The following is a 15312-nucleotide window of genomic DNA, read 5'->3' as shown; positions in this document are numbered from 1 at the left end:
CTGTATCGCGTAATGAGGTTGGTGATGGAGCATTTGGGGAAAATGCCTTTGGATAAGAATTAGTTCTTCAGATTTCCATAAGCAAAACATATTACTGAAAAATAGGCTTGTTAAAAGTAGTGCTGGTATGTTAGTAGGTGGGTGCTTTGCCTCCTCACACGTTTCTTTTGTTCTGATAATTACTGTGTAAGAGATTAGGTAACCGTGCGATTAAAACTTCCACAGAAGATGAGATTCAAGTCAATTTTGTTCTGTATTTAACACCACGGTAAAACATTAAGGGCTCGTGCTCTGTCCTAGGCTTCATTGCATTGTTGGTGCTTATCTGCTGAAGGTCCTAAAGCAAAGCAAATCTCAAGCCTTCGTGGTGTAAACACAGATTCTCTCGTCCTCCTGTCAGTGAAAGTGAAATACCCAGCAATGCATGGATGTGATCTCGTGGATTTCATCAACCCAGGTGGCTGGAGACGTGCTTCCAGAGTCCCCGTGCTCTCCCTGGGACTGCCTCAGAGCTGACTTTGAGCTGGAGAAGAAAGCGCCTGTTAAAAATTACTGAAGTCTGTCCTTACACTTTTAGTAGCAGTTGCCTGCACCAGGAAAATAATTAATTTCCCCACACCTGCCCTTCCCACTTCAGCATTTTTTACATTCAGAGCCCAGCGAGAGCTTTCAGCCTTCAGGACCTGAGCACGGAGCTACCTGGCAGCGCCTGCTCCCGCGCGGACCGCGAGGTGTGAAAACCAACAGAGGGAAGGGGTGAAAAACCTTCACACCTCTGTCACTGCTGGGGAATTTGCCTAATTTGAGCTGCTCATTTGCAATCTGTGTGCCGGTGATCCTGGTAACGTTTCAGATGGCTCGTCCAGCTTTTTTCCCCCGGAGTTACAAATGTGCTGCGGCTTTGCCGAGTGCTTGCAGAGCGGTTGGCGGCTGCCACCAGCCGAGGTGGTGCAGTGACCCCTGATGGCGGCTCTGGTAACTGAGGCCGCGTTGCTCCAACTATTTTTAGGAAGTTAAAGGTGCAATGGCTGTTTTGAAGTCCAGGCCCCCTATTTCAGCTTTTCATTGATAATATTTTGTAGTATTTTGTGTGCCACCGTGTGGCTGCTGGGGCACACTGCAGTTAGCGAGGTAGGGCTCGGTTTCTCGGGACAGTCAGGGCCTGAGGGGTGTCTGGGTGCTTTTATTTCGGCTCAGCTCAGTCCCAGTGCCCGGTTCTGGTTCAGCAGGCTGCGAGATGCTCAGGGTTGGAAACCTGCCCCAGAGCGGTGGCAGCGTGCTGTGAACCCCTGCGGGGCTCTCTGGGTTCGTGGCAGGGCTTGGCTGTCAGGAAGGTGGAAGGCAGCGCTGGCATGAAGTGCTGAGAGACTGCATAAAGGAACTCGGTGTTTGTGTCCGGTGGAAAAGGTCGGCATCAAAGAAACTGGAAGTACTTTGATACTGGTGGAAGGGCTCGATGGCAGCTGGGGATGCTAGGGCAGTGATCTTCCTTGCTGCCCTGTCTCGTTCCCCCCCAGAGCTTCACAGGTGCCTGTGTTATCCATCTCCTGGGCACGTCACGGCTCAAGAGCTTCCCTTGAGGTAGCCACGGACACTCGGGGTGGTAGGAGTGGGACCCTGCGATCGCTGGCTCGTCCCAACTTCAACTAGGACGGGGCTGTTGGCTTGGACGTGGGACAGTCGGTTCCTCACAGCACCCATTTGGCTTACCCAGCTGCACTGAAAGGGCTGAAGCTAAATAAAAGGCGTCACTCTGATGCTGTAAAGATAAGCCTTGCTTTCTGGTGGGTGGGAAGTGAGGAGCTGGAGTTCACGTGAAGGCACCATTTCAGGGTGCCTGCTTGTGTTACCGGAGATACTTCTGGCTTGCCTATAAAATGGGATTTAAAAAGTACATATTCTGAAAGTACTTAGCCTAGCTGATATTCTTGTGGAAAATGTAGTTACTTTGCAGGGCAATCTGTAATGAGGCTCTTCATCTGCGATTAAAGCAAGCAGGGCGAGTTTGCCATAATGTTTTTTGGGGGGGAGAATGGCATCTGTACATGGATGCTGTTCTGCAGCAGTTGCTATACCAAAGGAAAATCAGCAACATGATGGGTATAAACCTTTTTTTTCTTTCCCCTGTGCAATAATCAACAATGAGAAATGTTTATGCTGTTAAGATCCTTGCTCCAGAGTTGTTGGGTGTAAAGCTCCAGGGTAGTCTGCCTTCAAAATGGTTGGAAATCCTTCCTAACTATCTCTGTAACGCATACCTTGTATCTCCCCGGATGATTGGCTCTCTAGCAAAGCCTTCCGTAGAGGGTGTACTGTAATCCTTTTATGTTACTTCTTCAGTGCAGATTACGCAGCAAGAAATAATTAGGAGATTAATTTTCACCTGTCACTGCCAATAATAGATAACCTTGATACAGTGACAGGGCTAGGAATTTGGGGAATGGAAAAGCGTTTAACCCTGTAGCGATTGCTGCAGGGACCAGGCAGAAAATGGTTGCCAGAACATGACCTCCCTGCTTGCTGTCGGGAAGGCGAAGGGATGTGCTCGTCTCTCAGCCTCCTCGTCTGCTGCCAGCGCTGTGCCGTACCCCGAGCGTGCTGGGCGAGACCCGCTCTGTGCCGCACGCGCCTCGTGCTAATCAGCCAGGAGCAGACGTCGGAGACCTTTGTAGCCCAGTCTTTTAATTCAAATGCGGTTCTGTTGCTTTTCATGATTTCAATTCCCAACCTGGCTGGCGTTCCTAGGCTGCTAGGGAAAGGAACAAACTAATGAAGATGGCTTCATTAGGCAGCGTGCAATTTCGCCTTCGCCTCTCTGCAACAAATGCAGCTGAAAAAACATCCCAGAAGTAGCTGTGCTTCTGGTCTTCAGAGAAAGCAGGGCTGAGGTGTTTCTGCTCCCTATCAAAATTAATTACTAGCTCACATCAGGTGAGCTTAAAAATGTAGCCTGTGCTGCAAGGCAGTGAAGGTAAATGGAAAGGGGAAAAAAGCTACCCTTCCCCCTCTGCTGCTGTTTTATTTTTTTCCTTTTGTGCTGAAGTTTAAATCTACAATCTGTTGAAAATGTAATGGGAAACCAGCCTACAGAAAATGCCATTATTCATATCATCCTGAGCTCATTTATTTTATCTGCAATAGTAATGATAAGACAGGCTGCTTGGCAATGCTGATAAGCTGAGAAATATCTTAGAGCTATTTGTAAAAGTTAAAGCAGATCTTGGTACTGAGAGATAGGGAAACTGATGAGCCTTTGGGCAATCTGCAGAGCTGAAAGCTAATAAAGATTTTAATAGGAAGGCCTCATTAGGATTAGGGAGAAGATCTATTATCTGGGATTTACACAACACAAATGGTGGGGCAACTTTAATTTTTGCTTTTTTGTTCATTAAATACTATTGCTGAACGTGAAGCCTTTTAACTGCGATTGGGATCTCTTTGTATGAGCGAGGAACCATCGCCAGCTGTTGGCTGAGCAAAGGCAGAAGGGCAGGTTGTGTGGGAATGCGTTCGCCACACGAGTGATGGCAGAAAACCGTCATGTTCGGGGGCTGGTCACTTCTTGCAGGTGCAGAAATAAAGCTGATAGCAGGTGTCTGGGTGGGAGCTGGTAGCTGCCGTGTGCCTTTTGTGCTGAGAATGGTATTTCTAATCTTTGGGCCCTGAAGAACATCGTCAGGAAGAAGTTGGCTCTTTGCTGTTGTGCTGATGCTCTTGGCGGTGAGGCTGAAGCAGCATCACTGGGTGGTCAGCTCGTCTGCCCCGGTGGGGTGCCCACTCTGGGTCCCACACTGGTGGCTGTCCTATTTGTGATCATACAGACAAAACCAGTTTGGTGCAGGAGCTGCCTCCAGTGCAGCTGGAGTTGGGATGGTAGGAGTACCAGGCCACCAGTGGGCTGAGTGGTTCCCTACCCTCAGTTTTACGACAGGACTGACTTGAGCACCATTTGCATTCTCATGCTGGAGTTGTACAAAACATTCACGTTTTGAGGACCCTTGGTGCGTGCAAACACACATAGCGTGGTACATGCAGTGCACATCAGATGCTGAAAGAGCATTAGTTTGCCCAGGGTTTACAGATGTATTTCATATTTGTTCTCAAAGACCATGTGAACCATTTTTTTGTGGTTGAACTGGATTGTAAAGCAGGAGAAGCCACACAGGGGCGGACGTTCTTTGGTTTGCTTCTGAGGTCCAAGCCCTGTTGTAACCTGATTCTGCTAACCTACTGCTCAAACCACTTTTGCGCACAGCTGAGGAAATGAAGTTGAACCTCTCATGAAGATGAAGGGTTTGGTTAGGTGATGTCCATGCTGTTTATGCAGCACATGTGTGATCTCAGCAGTGCTTGGATGCTGTCCACGGGCAAAGGCGGTGTCTTCCTTGCATGGAGCACTGTGGGTTACAGGAGCCTCGGCATCTGTTCCACTCTCCTAGCACAGGCCGGCTCCTCTCCTGCTGCTGATAAAATAACTCTAGTGGTAACTACGTTGCTCTATGGAAGAGTAGTGTTTGGGAAGTGTTCTTGTATTTTCAGTTGTCTGTAGCATGATGTAGTAGCTGAAAACCAAAAGGGAGTGCAGCACCATGAGCAAAAAAGCAGTGTATTCCAGCCTGTCCGTCAGGATCCAGTGGTTTCAACCCATGGTTTCACAGGGTCTGCAGGAGAAGTTATAATGATAGATGCAAATCCAAACACTCCATCTTCCCTGGGCACAAGGAATGCAGGTGGCATCCCCCTGGTGCCCTCAGCAGCGTGAGGGCAGGCAGGCAGGGCTGGGAGGACAGCACCCAGCACCTACTGCTGAGGACGAATGTACGTTTCCCACACTTGGCTGCTGTCTGTTCATTGCTGCTCGTTGGTAACAAAGCACAGTTGATGTCAGCAAAACCGCATGGCCTCGTAAAAAACTAGCGCTATTTGCACGTAACATGTTGCTCCAGCAAGGCTGCCATTTGAGACGTTTCTAATATTTACGTTTGATATGAATGAAACTTTTTGTTTTGTCTGTAGACCTCAACGGAACTGGAGCTGACTCGTATCAGGAGTGCCTTGATAACAAGCAAGGTATGAGATCAAGTCTCTCCAACACGGGCACTTGGGACTGATTTAGCTTGATTTCTTGCAGCTGAATTGGTTGCTGTCTCTGTCTCTTGCTCTCTGTCTCCCCTTTTTTGCTTTTTTTTTCTTTTGCTGTCTCCAAGCCAATTCACCGTTAGCAGTTCCATGTCGGTTAACCTGTTAGCAGGGTCTCATTATGCATTTGTGCTAAGCCTTCTCATTTCTAGCACCCCAATTCTTCTGTTACTCAGGGAGAAAGTGGGAAGATTGTAAAGCAACAAATAGCATGTGCACTCGCTTGCAGTTGTCTTCTTCCTTGCCCAGCTAAGCAGAAGAGTTGAGTTAAGGGAAGGCACGTGCTAGGCTGGGTTACCTAAATGCCAGACATCCTGTGATAATTTGTGTGCTGACATACTCATTCAGACTCGTCCAGCCTGCTGTCTTCTCCTGTGGCAAAGTTGATAAGAACTGGAAAAGCCTCTTGTGGTTTACCAGGGAGTGGTGAGGGCGGGGGAGGAATCTGTTGGCCTCTTGCTCAGAGCTTGGAAAGAAGAGGCACAGCAGTAGAAATGACAATTGTAGGAGTATCTCAGAAGCAGGACCCAACAGCGAGGTCACTGATTCTGTGTTTGGACAAAGTGTTGGTTCATGGTGTTCTCCTCAGATGTCCTCTGTGAGAGCTGCCATCAGGAGTGCTACTCCATCACCATAACCATGCCAAGTTGAACCTTCTGTTAATCAGAGAAAACAAGCACCCGTCAGTCCAGAATTTCATTCGCTGTAGGCTACAGCAGAGATAAGGGGGAAGACTTATCCTAACCAGGTTATAGGCATCAGTTACGTGCCAGGCTTCTGTACTGCAGTTGATGCAGGTCTGTGACAGTAGCTAAAACGATCATTTGCTGAAATTCTGACCCTTCTTGCATAATTTTATGAAGTAATACCTAGAAACACAAAAAAACCTCTCTCAATCTTGTTGCTTTGTCGGGTTTAATTTTCCACCAGTGTCTTCACTATCAGTATCCATCAATCAGTGTTACGTGTGCTTCAAGTCAAGCTGCTGCGAAGTGCATCCCCTCCAGCTGCTGTTGGTTTTGGGGTGGGGTTATTTGGGGCTTGTGGATTTTTGCTTCTTTAAAAAAAAAAAGTTATCTCAGGTGACTTTTGCACTCATCTGTTTTCACTCTTTTCTCTATCAATTGTAGCTAATACCTAATCATTGCTATGCTTTCATTTCAGAAGTTACAGCTGGGAGATTAATATGTAAGAACTGTAATCAGTAATGGCTTCTTGATTAGATTAAGTTTAAGTCTTCCAGACCAGTGTAATTCAGGATGCTCTGCAGAAAGATAGATAGGTTGTTTTTCAGGAGAGTGTTTTTTTCTTCCGTTGAAGTGTTTCTGGTTGGCTGGGGGGATTTGTTCCATTTGACACTTTGTAGAAAGTAACCAAGTTTCAGCTTTTTTAAAAAAAAAATCCAGCATTCTCACTTCTTGAAACCAGTTGCAGCCCCTTTGATGTCCTTGTTACCCTGGCTTATCTGACAGCTGGTATTAAACGGTGTGACACCCATCACTTTCATTTGTATGTCTATACCATAGATTTTTCTTTTCTTTTCCTTTTTTTTTTAAGCAGTTTCTTTTGACATCACTGTTAACCTTTGAACAAGCTGTATCGTTATAAGCACTTCCATTCCAGCGTGAATTGGCTCTGGTTTGGGTAATTTACCATGTCTATGCTACATCATCGTGTTTAAATCAGAAACCTTTAAGAATAGAGGTTTTAAAGGTAAAAGTATGCACAGCAACATGTAGTCAGTCTCTCACTGTCTGACGTGCATTATATTTTGTGAGCATGGAGTAGATTTGAATCTGCCATTTGCAAGAATTTACTGAATGTAAAATATATAGCTGACGGTGGGCCCGTGATTCTGGTTGCTTTCAGTTAGGTTCAGAACAAAACAATGCCAGTGGTTGAAAGTAGCAGTGGCTCTTTAAAAGTATTAAATCTTCAAGCCATGTGAAATGCAATTGCCATGGCTTTTTTATAACAGCGTGCTTGTCTCCTAGAAATTATGCTATAATGAGGTTTGGTTTATATATTTTACCCTTTTCCTCATTAAAGTGCTATCTCTCAGAAGAAGCGCTTTGTGTCTTGAAATACTGCGCGGTTAAAATGAAGGCAGGTTTATAAGGATTTAATGTACTTGGGAGCCAAGGTTTTGCAGCTTTATGGCAAAGATGTTTTAACAAAGGACTTTATGGTAAGGGTGTGCTGTATTTTAGGCAGGCAGTTGTTCAGGAGAAGATTTTCAGTGTGAGCACGTCACGGCAGCAAGGAGAAATTCTGAGGGAAGCAGGCCTCTGATATCTCGCCATGGTCTTAGCTAATGTTGGGTCGTAATTTGTAGCAATTTCAAGCCCTGATTACTTTATCTCTTGGCTCAAAAAAGACAAGAGCGTTGCATTACATCATGTGACACCACAATTGGGTAATTTGGGTTTCTCATTTTAGTGCTCAAAGACAGGGTACTGGAGAGCAGGCCTGCGTCAGCCACAGGTGGGATTCGGAGCTTCTCAGGACAAACCCTGTTCTGTTTTTTATTCAGCCTTTTATCTCCAACATTCAGTGTTAGAATCATGTCCTAAAAGCAAGACTTGCTGAGTTTTTTGGTGGTTTGGAAGTGAGGAGGGCAGCAGTTGGGAGCAGTTACCCCTCCACTCTCAGTTGGAAAGCGTGTCCTGGACCTGTCTGCTTCGCTGGGGTACACTTAATGCCCTGTGGTTTCCTGATAGCCGGGGGTTCTGCCACAGAAAACAGGTATAAAATTACAACCAGGCACTTTCGTCTCTGGAGCTTCTCAATAAGAACTCACTGTTAAATAAAAACTTATGTTTTAAAGGTTAGGCAATGAAAAGCGCTTAGCTAGGGCCTTGGAGGCAGCCAGGAGCGTCAGGAGATGTAACCTCACATCCTTGGCACGGCGTGTGGAGCATCGGTCTTGCTTGGGTTACATTGGGACTTTGAATCTGAATATTTTAGGTCATCATCTGTAGCACCTGATCTCACCCCTGGAGAACTGTGGATTATGTTGCTTCAGAGGTTTTCTCTCAATCCCCCTGCCCTCGGGTGGGGTGGCGATGGGCATTCTGCTTGCTCAGCTCTGGCTTTCCCAAGCAGAGCTACTGATCCCTGCGGGGGGAACCTGATACCTTTCACCTTCCCAACTTCCTCCTTCCTGCGGAGTAGCATGGTTCTGTATCATTTCCCCACAGATCAGTTAGTTGATGTTTTTCCAAGACAAATGTGTTTTCATTTTCCCAATGGCGATATTGACGTCCTCATTCTCTTTGTATGTCTTCTCTGGTATTTTACACCACCTCCTGAATTCAGTGCCACTTACTGATTTTGTTAGCTCACCTCTGGAGGGAGTACAGATGGAATTGGGAGCACCTTTGGGTGGCAAGGACAGAGGGTGGTTAGCCCTGACACTGATCAAAGCTTGGTTGCAGTCGAGGCAGGAGCGGTGCCTACAACCCGAGGTCGTGGGGGTCTGGGTGCTCATACCTCAGTTTGTGCAGTGGGAGGATGTCAGGCCTCGTTACAGGGACAGGCTGTCTGTAGGATCAGGCTTGGTTTTGAAATGGTGGCTGTCAGCTGAAGGCTTCCCTCCTTGTTACCAGTCCTTTGGGCCATGCAGGCCCCGCGTGCGTTGTCCTGTTAGCCTCGATGCAACCAGCCTTGTCTGTGAGGGAGCAGCAGGCAGAACGTGAATGCCTGACCTGACTGCTTCCAGCTCAGGCAGGCTGTCACCAGACACCTGAACTCCCGGTTGTTGAATGCGTCTGGGTGGGAAAAGAGGACAGTTAAAATGCATACTTGGGCCAAAACTCTAAGAATTTGGAAAACTGCTTGTGTAGCTGGCATAACTCTAGCTGTTGGTGGAAAGGGGCTCTTTGCTGGAAAGCAATGGCTAAAAATGCAGTATTTTTGTGGTCTCTGTAGGGGTCTGTTGAGCCGCCTTCCCCTGGTCTCAAGGCCATACCTCGTGTTAAATAGCAGTGTGATGAATGAGGCTGCCAAGATGCAGGGGCACCTTATAGAAGATGTTATGTGGGAGAAGTTCTGACCTATTGCAATTCTTGGATCCCTTTTGAAACACAGCAAGATCGCTTTCAGGATGGCAAATATGAATTATGGGGTAGATAAATAGAAACGGCAGACCGGCATGGCTGGATTGAAAAGTGTGGTCAAAACACTTCTGTCACTGAAGATGCTATTTCCATTAAATGTTTTGAGATTTAATATTGATTTCAGTGAAATTACCCTTGAAAACAGATTTCCTCCGAACCTTTATTTTTATATGTTTGTTTTGGAACTACTTTAGGAGGCGGAAAAATGAAACTTTCACTTCAAACAGTTTTTATGTTTTGAAATTGGCTTTTCTTACTGCATGAATAGTTTTTAAAATATTATTTATTATTTGTATTCCAGTCGTGCCTATGCACTCCAGTTATGGGCTAAAAACCTCATTTTGTTAACCACAACGCAGACCGGGGTAAGGGGGAAGGGATCAGTTTCTGCCCGAAAAAGCTTTGGTTTAGTATTTCTGACTGGGACCGCACTGATTGCTAGTGCCTATTTAAAAAAAAAAAAAAAAAAAAAATTCTCATTTTACAATATGTTGGCTGCCTTTTTGTTTAAAAAAAGTATAAATACATCGGCAGATTTTCCACGAAAACACATATGCTTTCTTCCTGATGAGCATGATGACGCACTGAGAATCCTTGCGAGAGGCCTTGAATCTCCTTCAAGTAGAGGATAGCACGGAGGTTGAAATTGAAATTTTAAATAACTCTCTTCATTAAAAAAGATGCTGGTGGGGCCTTGTTAGCGGAAGAATTGCCATTTTCTGACTAATTTTTTTTTTTTTGTCAGCATGGGAACAAAGAAAGAAAGGAGGAGGCAGAATAAAAGCCTGTGTGAGTGTATGTACAGAGGCTGCAGCTCTCTAAACTGGTAATGGTATCTGGAAGGAGTCCAGGCTGTTGTAAATATGAACTTTTGTCAATATTCCCCAAGCTTCTTTGGACTCTAGGGTGGGCTTTATTAGCTGAAGGTCACACCATTGTGCTGTCTCCCTCTCCTGAGACCTCTGATACCTTCCTGAAAGGACAGCCCATTATCCCTGGGCTTAGAAGCCAGCTTTCTCTTCAGTGGCTCTGAGGCTGATAAGCTTAAGAGGCATATTTCATCCCCCCACTGCTGCTTTCAGGAGACAAACAGTGTTTATCGTGCCTGATTAATTCCAATTGAACAAAAAAATAAAATGGGAGGCATGTGTGTGTGCACACGCGCAGGCACACCGAGCTGACATTTTTTAGGCTGGCCTTGCATAACGTCAACTCATCGCCTGGCCACGGTCAGCCCCACGCGTTGCTGCCTCTTTGTTTTTTCGAGGTGCTGTGTCCAAGGATTGATTTAGTAACACGAGAGGATCCTGGGCTGCGATCCGTTTAAAGAGAAAGGGATGGAAAGGGGGCCAGGGTAGCAGCAGCCTGAGCACTGAGGTTGGAATTGATTTGTGACAATTAGGCATTACGGTCTGCAAGAGCGGGACCACCCGCCGGGAGAGTGGCTTTCTATCACCTGGGTAAGATGAATGGCCCAGGCAGAGAGAAGGGCAGGGATTTTGCACTCGCCTACCTGGGAGGAATCGCAAACACGCTGTATCTGGCTTCTGTATCTTGCAGTCCTGTTCATCACAGCTAAATCCCTTAGCTGGGAATTACATGCAAGAAGATTGGAAGATAAAAATGCTCATTGCTTCTGCTGCGTTGCTTTCTCCATTTCTCTTTCTGGATCTGACTTAAAATGTGTCTAAAAGCATCTTGCTGATTTTCTGGTTGCTGGCATTTCAGTAAAAAAGTCTTTGCATGTGGCTGCTGGGTTCTGAGGGTTACTTTACTCCTTGTCCTGAGAGTTGGAGTATGGAATAGATAAGAATGAGTAAGGTGTGCAGTGAATAACATCTCATTCCTCTTAACACTGCTCGAGATCCCTAAAATGCCCCAGGAGCCTGCCCCCATGGCTGGAGGCTTGTCTGGTGTGCTCCTCAGTGCCACAGCCGTGCTCAGCGAGGCACCTCTTCTGCCTGTGCCTGCGCTTTTCCGAGTGGAAAACGAGAATAGTGGCACCACATCCCTATTCGCTGGATGGCCATGTAGCTTGTAGATCTGGTGTTTTACAAAGGGCTCTGTATTTCCTTTATTTTTTCTGTAGTTGCTGAGGTTGAGGAGTAAAAGGAGATCACACTTGGCTGAAAGGAGCCTCTTGGTTTCTTGACCAGAGGAGTCAGTATTTCAGTCCCTGACGCTAACTTTCCCAGCCTCTTAAAGTAAAACCATTTGAGAGCAGTGACGTGCAGTTTGCTTTGTGTTTGCATCGAACCCGACGGTCAGAACTGGGGCCACATTGCACTGCAGTGCCCTGCAGCACGGCCCCGACGCAGGTGGGGGGCTCCCTGCTCTGCCCACCCGCTGCAGAGGAGCCGCACCGCACCAAGGCAGTTTCACGTCCCTTGCCTCAGACCTTTGTCTTGCTCACCTCGTGGGCCATGTTGAAACCATGCTTCTGGTGCTCAGGTTGCAACTAATTTCATTTCCTTCGCCAAAACAGACAGAGATGGAACAATATTAAAATAATTTTACAAAACCATGTTTGCTGCTTGCCTGTGAGAACTATGTTTGAAGATGGATTTTGCTAATATGGCTCCAATGTTAGTGTAAACAGGGTCTAATGGGAAAGGCTGTAAAATAATAGGGCTATTGGTCATCTTCAGGGAAAAAGGAATTTCCATAAGGCCTTTTAAACTGGAATAGATCAGAAGCTTTGGCTGACCAAACACGATCAGAATTTCCATTGCAAAATGTGTGTAGTAACGTGAAATGGGAGCAGTGGGCCTCTAATGTTGCTTTTTCTTCAAAGGTAAATTGCACAAGCCTGCGTGAATTGGCAGCACCTACTTTTGTTTTGTGGATTGGGTTAAGCTGGTAATACTTCACAGAATACAGTTGTTTTGTATGATTACCTTCTTAAATGTACCACAGACTCCTTTTTAAGGGTGAAGTAGATTTGGGGAAGAAGATGACTGAGAAGGCTAAGGGAAAGGTTCAGAGGCAGTGGATGTGGCTCGTTATCCAGCTCGGTTAACATGGTGGAAAGTTTTTTATTAGTCCAGTGGTGCTCTGTAGGCTGCAGCAGAACTCATACTTGCTTGGACCTGAGTTTGGTGATAAGTGAAATGTTAATATGCACTTGGCAGAGCATTCCCTTAATTTCCCTTAAAAAGAATGGGTCAGAAATGATCTCATCAGACAAGGTGCCTTTGGGCTACGGCCCACCATTAGCTGTATCCTAGAAAATATTTATTTACTCAGCGTGGAGGAATTATTTCCCTTTCCTTCTCTGAATCTGGCTGCAGTAGCTGTGAGCAGAAGAGCTTTCCACCTTCTGTACTGCAGGAAGCATTTTAGCTCTTGTTGAAATATGACCCTCCCTTCCTTTATTAAAATTGGGAACCACTTTCTCACATGGCAAAGTGATAATAAAGACTGAAATTGGATCTATAACTTCATGAAAAGAAAGATTATTTTTTTAAAGACAAATCATGCATGGTAATACCTCCATTGTACTCTCGCTGTGTTCTTTGTGTTGCTTAACTCCCCGCAAACAAAGAACCCATAACTGGAATTGTAAAAATAATCCAGGCGTTTAAGTCAAAACTCAAAAGGTCCTTGGGAATCTTATGCAAAGGTATGCCTTTGAAATGGTGGTTTATGAGTTGTCTGAACAGGTTTGAACATCCTTGCCCTGAGGAAATCCACGGGAATTTTGCCACGGGCTGCAGCGGGGTCAGGGTTTCATGCTTGGAACTTTGTGCACAGAGGCCATTGAGCAGAGCCCTCTTTCGGTCCGAGGCAGCCTGACTGCCTTCTCGCAAGCAGGCGGGAGATTTTCTAGCTGGTTGCACTTGTGTAGTCTAGTTATGGGAATTGCTTTTGGTCCCCCATCTTTGTCACTTACTTAAACAAACATGGAAACTGGAAACATTCACTTGTTCAAGCTTCAGTAGCGTGTGCCTCCTCGAGACCTCCTGTTAGTGATCTAGAACTGAAACTGGTTGGGAAAGTGATTTTAAGCTAAGGTTCAGCCCCTTTTAAATGAAACCATCTGGACAGAGAGGTGAGAAATTCTATTCCCTGTTGCCATTCAGACATCTGAACCCAGCTAGTCTGAAGTTCCAGGGAACCATTCTCTCAGCTTGAGAGCATGAATACAGATCAGTATGAAGGTTGTATAATAAATTGAAGCAATGTGTACTTCCCCAGCTTGCTGCATAATCAGGTTCTTTTGGAAGCTTACTTTTATCCAGGGTCAAAGTCACTAGGAGATGAAGGTACTTAAGTGAACAGTGCGGTAAGTAGCCCAGTATTTGGGTGCAGATTCAGCTAAAATGGCTGGGCCATAGAAGTTTACCTTGTTGAGCTGGAGGTTGAGCCAGATGGCCTCTCAGAGTCCCTTCCACTTAAGTGACTCCATGGTTGTCTGATTAAATGCCTCATGCCTGCCGGAGTGTTTGAGCAAACCACTGAATGGCCTGACCCTGATCATTTCAGATGTAGACATCTTCATCTATTGTGTCCCAGCCTGGTGAGAGGATGGTCACCAGAGTTGTAGCAAATTCCCCTCTGCTTTCTTCCAAATTTGTGGTGCAGATGCCAATGACATCATCTGTTGTTCAAGAACCACTGTTGGCAGCTTCTATCATGAAACCTGGAGCAAGCTCGGCGTATGTTGAGGAAAGGGGAAAAAAAAGGCAACATAATCCCAAAAAAACACACTCCAGTACAATGCACAGGCTCCAAGAAAATTGGAACACAAGTTACCAAATTGTGGTTCCTCATCAAGAGAAAAAGTTAAGAAATTTTTTTATAGAAAAACCTTTAAGCTTTCAGCCGCAACATCCCACAGACTGTTGTCAGTCCAAAGTAATCCCACAAAGCTCCACAAACTGTTTTCTAGTGAACTTGCTTGTAATTAATATGAGGAGGATTTAGATCAAAAAGTGGGCTGTGTGCCCCTAGTTACTATCAGTAGTTGAAGAGGAATTTTGAAAGCTATATCCTGTGTACAACACAAATGTTTATTTAGGCTTCTCTGTTGCTCAGGGGATTGCAGATACGTTGCAGTGGCTGAAAGATTGGCTTTAACTTTTCCATGTGTAGCTGTAATGGAATGTGCAAAAAGTTCAAAAATTCCTTGAAGGTGCCTGGAGAGACCCAACCGTCATGTCAGCGGGAATGTGCATTGAAAGCTGCTGAAAAGCGAGACGTTTCTCAGAAGGGTTTGCAAAAAGTAACAATCACAACTCAGTATGGACAATTAGAAAATGTCAGAAGTAAATGGTTAATTTTTCCCTACTTTTTCTTGCCCAAACACAGCTAACAGATGCTTTCAAAAAACGCTTGGTTGTTCCTCACTGTAGCTGTGTCTTGAGGGCTTTCCTTAATGAGCTGTCTCCTTCTGTCCAGTATGGAAAGAAAAACAAGAGTTAGAGACCTTCCTTTGTCCCCATGTGATTTTAATCTGATTCATTCATTCTTAATCATCTTGAAGGATTATAAAAACAAAACCTGTTAAATCTTGGTTCTTACCTCTTTTCTTTCTCTCCCAAACATCATCATTTGTTCTTTTATCGTGTTGCGTTTCTTTACCCATGAATCAGCTGCCTTTTTATTTTATTTCTATATAACAAAAGTCGGGCAGGAAGGGAGGGGGGGAAGGAGCACTGCTTTCTTTGATTCGCTCAGCACACAAGTGTTCCTTGGCCTTTCATACTGAGGAGTGGATGCGGCTCTTGAACAAATTGGACCTACTTGTTTGCTGGCCTAGGCCATCTTGTTATCCAGCCAGCTGTATTTTGATCTTGGAGGGCCGTTTGAAGATTAAATTGAGACATCTTTTGTTACTATTAAGTGCAGTAATTAAATCAGCTCAGTGTTATTTAAGTGTGGAAAATGTCGCTTCGCTGGCCCATGGGTGCCTGAAGTTGCCATTAGACAGCTGTGTTGCTTCCAGTGCTAATGATGAAGAGGTAGGAGAAAAGAGCCAAGTGCTCTCTAAATAATTTCCAGCCCTTTCTGGGTTATGCCGGATCCCCTCCCCACCTCTTTCTGTCACGTTTCT

At 45.5% G+C, this 15312-nt stretch overlaps 1 protein-coding gene across 24 annotated transcripts in view; it reads left to right on the top strand.

Annotated features, from left to right (window-relative positions):
- FBRSL1 (fibrosin like 1) overlaps window positions 1-15312 on the top strand; it is a 513602-nt gene that overhangs the window by 413277 nt on the left and 85013 nt on the right. For 20 of the 24 annotated variants that reach the window (XM_068654025.1, XM_068654037.1, XM_068654030.1 and 17 more), the window contains one exon: window positions 5017-5070. The exons of the other annotated variants lie outside the window; for them this stretch is intronic. In XM_068654025.1, the coding sequence (XP_068510126.1) occupies window positions 5017-5070 (54 nt within the window). The remainder of the gene's footprint in view (window positions 1-5016; window positions 5071-15312) is intronic. 24 annotated transcript variants of the gene reach the window in all.

This window comes from Anas acuta, chromosome 17, assembly GCF_963932015.1.
Source record: "Anas acuta chromosome 17, bAnaAcu1.1, whole genome shotgun sequence".
Classification (NCBI taxonomy): domain Eukaryota; kingdom Metazoa; phylum Chordata; class Aves; order Anseriformes; family Anatidae; genus Anas; species Anas acuta.
The sequence above is the reverse complement of the archived record's forward strand: the minus strand, read 5'-3'. Positions and strand labels throughout refer to the sequence as shown.